At 39.8% G+C, this 8,051-nt stretch overlaps 1 protein-coding gene across 1 annotated transcript; it reads left to right on the top strand.

Moving 5' to 3' along the window:
* The first annotated feature begins 1,809 nt into the window (after positions 1–1,809).
* LOC108622545 (uncharacterized) lies at positions 1,810–6,177 on the top strand. The gene is made up of 2 exons (XM_018020481.2): positions 1,810–2,049; positions 2,164–6,177. Exons 1-2 carry the CDS (start codon positions 1,865–1,867, stop codon positions 4,355–4,357), a joined length of 2,379 nt encoding a protein of 792 aa, XP_017875970.1. The 5' UTR covers positions 1,810–1,864; the 3' UTR covers positions 4,358–6,177.
* Positions 6,178–8,051: the final 1,874 nt, after the last annotated feature.

The following is an 8,051-nucleotide window of genomic DNA, read 5'->3' as shown; positions in this document are numbered from 1 at the left end:
ACAGTTGCCAAGATTTGTACATTGCTTTTAGCATTCACTGTTTTTATACGACGATTTACAGAATTATTATCAGCGTTCAAACCAGTGTAGAAGCAAACTGTCTACAAATTTATTTGACAACTATATGACTTTTTTAAATCTGTTTGTTTTCTAAACAGCATTTATTTATCGTTTTATCTATGAATGAAAATTATAACACAATAGTTTCTATAGGCTGCTAATATTTTTTGATTTATTAATAATTAGACGGAAAGGAAAATATACGAAAAATCTTGCATCTCTAAAATGTTCGTTTTACGATGAAGGCACAGTTTTGGAAAATCGTGGAGACTCGTAAGCCATGAGGCTAGCACCGGTAAATCTTCGCTTGGTGATCGGTTTTATTACCGCACCAGTGCAAATCCTACGACCATATTCTCTAAATATAGGTTTGAAAGTGAACCACGGACGGTATTAAGGAGTCGAGCGAGTTGTCGATATCATCTGGTTTCGATGACATAAGGATGCAATAAAGGAACCGTCGTTGCACGTTAGATGCTTAAGAAATCTATTAAAAGAATTTTTAAATGTATATCAATTTTGTTAGTCGTCTGTCACGTTTCGTGTCGGCTTTTATGATGTCATGAATCAATAGATAAGGCCTAAATACGTCCTCCTACGTCCACCCGTTCGGGAGTTATTGACGAAAAACGAAATTTATTGTCAAAAGTTCGCTGATTCGACGGTGGAATGGTCGGATTTTGTCAACATCAATAAAATGCCATATAATCATACTTAACTCGTTAAATTGAAGTTATATTTCATATTTCTAAACGTTTTGCATTATTTTTAGTAGAATATCAATTAAAGTATAATAAAATCTTCTATTTATTGATATGCATTAATATGATATGACCTAAGTCGATACAAATCTCTTATAGGTAAATTCGACGGTTCTGTTTCACAGAACCGAGACGTAGGAGTGATCGAAGACATAGAGTTTCGCGCTGGGTGCGCGGATATTTTCACAACACGTGCCCACGGGAAAATCCGTTAATTCTAAATATAAGCCGACGGGGCAGGAGTAAGTCGCAATATACATACATTGAGGTCACGCGGAATAATTTCAAGAAAAATTGCCCCATTTCGCGTATTCAATCGCGCTCCATTCAAATTCATCGCCGTTCGCTTAACAGCTCGCCTAAGCAAAGGTCGTCGAGCAGCAGTTATTTTCGTTCGAAACGCGCTTATGCCACGATCGCAGGTGACCCGGCTGATTTATCGTAATTAGAACGCGAGCTTAACTGAATTATCATTAAATTCACGGACATCGTCTGTGTTTATACAATCGCAAAAGCAAATTGTATTATTTTCACTTCTAAAGATCATCTGAGGAAAAAACCTCATGAATGATTTCAATTTTCGAGCCAGACGTTTCGTACGTTTCAAGGAAAACTATACTTCTTTCGGACACTCGGATTGTGTTCTTTGTGAATCATGTGTTCATGTCGTGCGCAAGGATGAACCTGTTATCCAAGGCTTGCTCGCTCCGGACAAGATCGAAATAGCAGGGAACAAGCTGACTTAAATAGGACGAGAGCAAATAAATGATTTTTTTAACACGTGAATAAGTGAAAGAACCAAAATAAATGCTCGGTAAGAATCATATTTTTTCCAATCGTGCGTTTCTGCACGTTTCTAGTTTGTGTTTTGCATTTGTGTACTGCACAAGAATAAAAATGAAGCTTGTCTGAAATTCATTCATACTCCCTACATTTTAAACTGAAATATTTTCTGTAATATAGAATACGCAGTTGCACAGTTAATTTATAAATCTCTTTATGGTCTTATTGTTTCAGAATTGTGTCGCATCTATTATACATGAATGGTTGGAGATTCGCCAGACATCGTCGGAGAAGGGCCGATCTCAGACTTAGGAGATCTCGAGGGGTGGTGGAGTAATCACGGTATCGCGGCATGGAGTTTCGCCCTTTTCGGATGCTTCCTACTGAATGTCACGCTCCTATTGGCATTCCTTATACGTCCGTCCTTACGGACGCTTTCCAACAGGTCGGTGTCTCCAATTAACATCATGCTAATTCCTACATCAATTTTCATAATGACCGTCAAATATTAAAAAAAAACTGTAATTTATTAGAACGGACGAATCGGTTTTGTTTCTAGGTTTGTGATGAACCTGACCGTGTCAAACCTGTTGGTATGCGCCATCATGAACCCGTTGCTGATAATGGACAGCACGTCGAGGTTGTCCAATGGGTCGACAGCCGAGTCTCCGTTCATCAGAAGCATCTGCGCGACGTCGGAAGCTGCGGTGGCGATCGTGACCACGTCCTCGGTCCTCTCGGTGCTGCTGATCGGCATAGATCAGTACTTCGCCGTGGTCGACCCCCTCCGATACCGAGCACGCGTGGACAAAATGAAATCTGGTATCCTGATCGGTTCGATCTGGTTCATCTCGTTGATATTCGGTTTCCTCGCGTTCTTCAATCCAAACCCCCAGAGCTTCTGGCTGACCTGCATTCCTAGAAACGCTAGCTGGTCCGTCAGCAACGGTTCCTTCGACACTTTCGTAGAGTCTACGATAGTCCCGGTGCTGGAGGACGAGGCCAGCGAGCAAAATCAGCTGAAACCAAACGTAATAGAAACAATCGACGAGTCCGGGAGATCGGCCAGCGGCGACGTCGATCTCGTAGGGAATAATACTGTGATTTTCGATACGCTTATCAGTGGTACGGTTACTTATGGCTTCGTCTACGCCGTAGCGTACGCCGTTTTCGCTTACCTAATTCCGTTCGTCGCCGTATGCTGGATCTACGTAAGTATTTATGTGGCCGCGCATAGGAACTCGGAGAGAGCGAGGAGGTCCGGGTCCAGGCCGGTATTGTCGTCCTCGGCGAGTTTCACCGAAGAGCATATCGCGTCGTCCAGGCTTCAACGTTTCCAAGCGGAGACCGTCGACGATTTTCGCAAACTCCCGAAGATATCGAGCTTGTCGTCCATAGACGAGACCAGCGAGACGATTCAACCGGCCGGGCAATTGTCTCGTCGACGGTCTTTCTCGTCTTCGTTGGAGCTAGGCATGGGTGCGGCTTCCGGGGAAGGTAAGACGTCTTCGGGCATTGTATTCACGGTCGGTCTGAAGAGACTCGAAGTGTGTCATTCGGTGGAGAACGAAGAGGATCCTACGGGCGATCGGTCGTACGAGAATAATTGTGATATCGACGAAGACGCGGATGAGATTAAGAATCGAAGACGAGATTCGCAGCAGACGGAAGAATCCACGGAACAGGAGAAACAGGCGCCCATCGGCTGGATCTCAGGAACGTTCATCGACGGGAGTAGCGATTCCGAGGACGAAGGTTTCGAGTGCTTCGATAATTTACAAAACGACTTAAAGCAGTTCGATCCCTCCTCCGTCTACCCTGTAGATTTGTTAAACGAGTCATTAAAGATTTCGAAAGTCGACGTGGAAACGGGCGTTAATAACGAGTCGGTAATAAGACCCGTCGAGATTGGAGACGACGAAGAAAGAGAAGGACGTTTATTAGAGGTAGAAACGGCACGACCGGACCTTAGAACGTTGACGGTGGTTCCTTCGGAGCCGAGGTCCAGCCGTAGATCGTCGCTAAAGACGACGAACGGTTCATCGGGCGCGTGTGAAATTAGCTGTAACAAGACTGAGAATAACAGCGGGACGGATTCGTCGGCGTGTCTACTGGCGCCTATAGTTACAATCACGCCAGCGCCTAGCAAGCACGAGAATCTGCATCGCGTGTCGAGCGTCCGGAGCACCTCGAGCTACATAAACTCGCTGAAAGACCGGATAAGTAACGGTTCTATATTTAGGCACCGGGAGGAGGCGCGGGCTGCGCGGATAAGCGCTCTGGTAATCGTGATGGGTCTGATATGTTGGTCGCCGTACGTGATACTCTTGGTGATGAAGAATCTGCCTCGATCCACTGACCAACATTTGCCGCACAAGTACGACGTGCTGGCCTCCGGTCTGTTGATACTGGCAGCGTACATCAGCCCGTTGCTGTTCGGTTACCGGTCGAAACGCGTGAAACGCGAGCTGAGACGGTTCTTCTGCTTCCGTAAGGAGCTGTCGTACAAGAACAATCGTAGCCTGATGGCGAAGAAGGTGCTCAAGAGGCGGCACAGCAGTACTCTTAGCAATTTCGAGATGGAGCACAAACACAACATATTCAATTGCATGTACGGCAGGCCGCGTTGGCCCAAGGAGAAAGTGCAGTTCGTTCAAGTGCCGGACACGGCGTTGGCCGTGGAGACCTGCAGGAGCAGCTTCTCCAGCGGGGCCAGCACTCAGATCTCTAGTACCTCGACCGAGGAGTGTTGATGCGCTTCCCATGACGTTCCTCGCGTTCGAACCCTATCCTTGACGAACGGCGAGATAGGAATTAGAGTTAAACGTAGCGATTTTACGTTTAACGATACAACCGTCGGTGATTAAAGTCACATCGTCGGAGCTACGACGTTTCGTTATATTAATTCTAAATTGGTAAGCTGCGATACTGATAGAAATAATTCGCCGCACGTCCTGGGGTCGACGAGGTTGTTTTAAATAGGATTCTACGTTGGAGCTAATTTTTCTTTTCGCCGCTGAACGTATTTAATGCACGAGTCGAGAGAATATATAAGGTGAGATTTTATTTGGAAACGTTTTAAAACTATTTAATTCAATGATACGTTTTGATAAACGACGTTTTTTTTACTTTACGCCTTCAATTTTTAATGCTCTACATTTTTATTTATATTTATATCTCGTGTTCGATGACAATTTGCATGGACCTAGAAACAAATATATATATAAAACGAGCAAGATTAACGTTCTAAATATATGAAGCAGGACTTTAGTATTTTTAACAGTGATAACTGAATATTACAAGAAGTGTTTATAATATATATTTAATTACAAGTCGTTATTTATGAAATATTCATTGGAATTGATAAATCTATCCCTGTTTCTGGGACGCGATATTTTTCTAAAAAGGAAATAGAGATTTTAATCGTACAACTAAATCTGTTTGCGAACATTTTAACATTAGAGAAAGATTTAATGATACAGAGTACATTTTAATAATTGCAAGTGCAATTATGTCAGAGTACTTTTTAGATTAAAGTCTGTGAGTAAAATATTTGTTTATGTTCTGTCTGTTTTAACCAGAACTAACGCAGATTTCACAGGATATTCCTTATCAACCATTCTCAGTCAATCTTTAGTCACCTTTGAAGAAAAGAGATAACATAATCGTTATTTATACTCTCTTTACTAAAACGTATATCAATAGTTTTCCTTAATTGCCAAGTTATTCAGGGACCGAAATCTAGCATCTATGAAATCACTGAATGTTTATTATACCTAATAGTATAAATTAAATGTGTGTGCAATATACAGTTGGACGTCGATTAACACCAAACTAAATATGATTCATTATACTTCATACCCTGTTTAATGAGTAATACAATCGACGTTGAACTCTGTTCTGATGATCTTTGGGTGAATAGTCGCCTAGTGAAGTTTGTAGAATAATCTATTGTATGGTCTTGAAAGTCAATGGTTGCATGACAATATTTTGGGAAAATGAGAAAAATACAACTTCCAGAGAGAATGTGTAAGCTAGCTCCAACGACTGTAAATAGTTAAAAGATATGAGACGCGAGTGTCAATCATTATCTGCACGATCACGAGTACACGTGTCAGGCAATGCACGTTTCACCTGTTAAATATCGAGTTTTTTTTTTCCTAGGTGAAACTCCCAATAAGTATTATCAATATACGTGAGTAAGTTATTCGGTGTCCATACGTAACTCGTTCGATTAAGTAACTTAACGTAGGATTTAATTAACGGTATCAATGATGAGGCTATACACCGAAGATGTATAGATTTGTTCCTGCGGTGACGTCAATACTTTTTCACCGCAGGACCCGTGAGATGATAATCATATGCATCGTACATACTCTATTCGCGTGGAAGAGAGAGAGAGAGAAAGAGAGAGTATGCAGTAGAGGCTACAAGTCCTAAATTACTTATTCAAGGAATTGGAAAGTTCGGAAGCTTGGAAATCAGTATTTTCAATCTTAAAACGTTTTTATTATTAGACTGCGAATTTTTTGCATTTGTAAAAAAATTGTATTGGCAGTGAATATAAAGAATATTTCCCATGTTCATGAATATGAAAAAATAAAATGCACAGAAATCCGCAGTCTAGTTTTAATATTGCAATTGAAAATTCAATTGGTCTTATATTAGGCCAAGACAATTTTTAATCTGTGGATGAATTTAAAACTGAATCTATCTCGTTTTTGTTTGAGTCAAATCAATACTTGTTGTCCCTACTATGCTTGCTTGTAAAACAGTCGAATCGTTTATTTATTAATGTGTCAAAGTATTTTCGCAAACAACGTTGTAAATATATTATATGTTACGCACACCTACGACGCAGCAACAATAACGTTTCATGACAAAAAGTCTATCGAGCCTTGAACTATATCGAGGATGGCCCCCCTACTATTTTGTACATTACAAATAAAACATCGTCTTTTTATTTATATTAAATAAACTGTACATAGTAGAAATACGATGAAAATCTCTATATCGATTCTATGGATTCTTTTCAATTACTCGTTAATTATTTCTTATATAAACTGTTATATAAAATGTTATTAAAGTTTTTTTAATATATTTTTAGAAAACTGAAATGAGTATGAGGAATAATATGCAATTAACCAGGGATTGAAAAGATTCTGGAAAAAACGAACTGGGGCCATTTATGGCTCTTCCTATTATTCCTCTCTCCTGCCTTGGCTTCTCCTGTCTGTTTATATGTATACGCCACAGGTAATAGAGAGGACAGCGTACCTCATTGTGTCTTAATATTAGAGCTATCATACCAAACTGGTTGGCCTTGAAGGGAGAAAGACGTATATAAAATAAATTAGGTAGGTCTAGTGTCAACTATTCATACTTTGCTTCTATGGGAAAGTACGTAAAAGCATGGGAGGTCTTGTAATGTAACGGGAACTTATCTCATTCCTCTTACGATCGGAGTCGAGTTGATAACTCATAAACAAAGCCTTCAATGCTCAGACTCAGATTTCTTCCAAGGAAATTCACTCGTGCCAGGCGTTTGTTATAAACTGAAACACATAGAGACTTGCTGTTTCGAAATAGTAATAGGATTGCAGGTGAAATGGATTAATTTGATATAATGAAAATAGAGCAGAGTAACGTTTTAAGAAGCGCCAGAAAGTTTATTAGTATTACCAAAATTCATCAAATTATAATTTACAATAAAAATAGTCGATACATGTAATACGTAATTAAGTATTAAATGAAAACTCGTTTTTCCTTTTTGTAACAAAAAGTAAAAACGAAAGTATCACAAGCTTTGCAATTAACACTTAAATATCACATTTGAAATAATAGCGGAAATTATGGTCGTGGGATTGAAAAATTGATCAATACTGTAGATACTGGTGTAATTAAAGCTCAGATAACTTTGAAAGCATAAGTCGCTAGACGAATTATTATTATAATCTATGGAATGGTTCGTTTAAATGATTGATCGACGAGGAAATTTATAAAATGATTGAGAACGTTCAAGTGAAACGTATTTACATGTTATCGTTTTTTTCCTCGTTCGTTTTTCAAAAATAATACTCGATATCACTCGTTTGATCCCGTTATTGGTGTACCGTTTAAAAAAAGAACGTTTCGTTTCGCGGACGTTAAAAATGAATAATTCGCGACTTAAGCTGTTTTCAAAAGTTACCCCTGTTAAGCGTAAATTTAACTGTATTTCTTATTCTTCGCGATGCCTCTTTCCATCAGTTTTACGTTTACGCGATCACAACCGAAAATTGTATAGCACAAGCGTCGAATAGAAAACGTGTAATGTACATATAGAATGCTTCATAGTTCATTGTCTCGCTGAAATTATACTAGAATCGTTGTACATTTAAATGGGAACCCTAAGACGAACGATAATGGAGCCGAAAATAATTAATAGATGAAAGAGGAATCTCATTT

This window comes from Ceratina calcarata, unplaced genomic scaffold (assembly GCF_001652005.2).
Source record: "Ceratina calcarata isolate Rehan_Ccalc_2016 unplaced genomic scaffold, ASM165200v1 scaffold226.2, whole genome shotgun sequence".
Taxonomy (NCBI): Eukaryota; Metazoa; Arthropoda; class Insecta; order Hymenoptera; family Apidae; genus Ceratina; species Ceratina calcarata.
The sequence above is the reverse complement of the archived record's forward strand: the minus strand, read 5'-3'. Positions and strand labels throughout refer to the sequence as shown.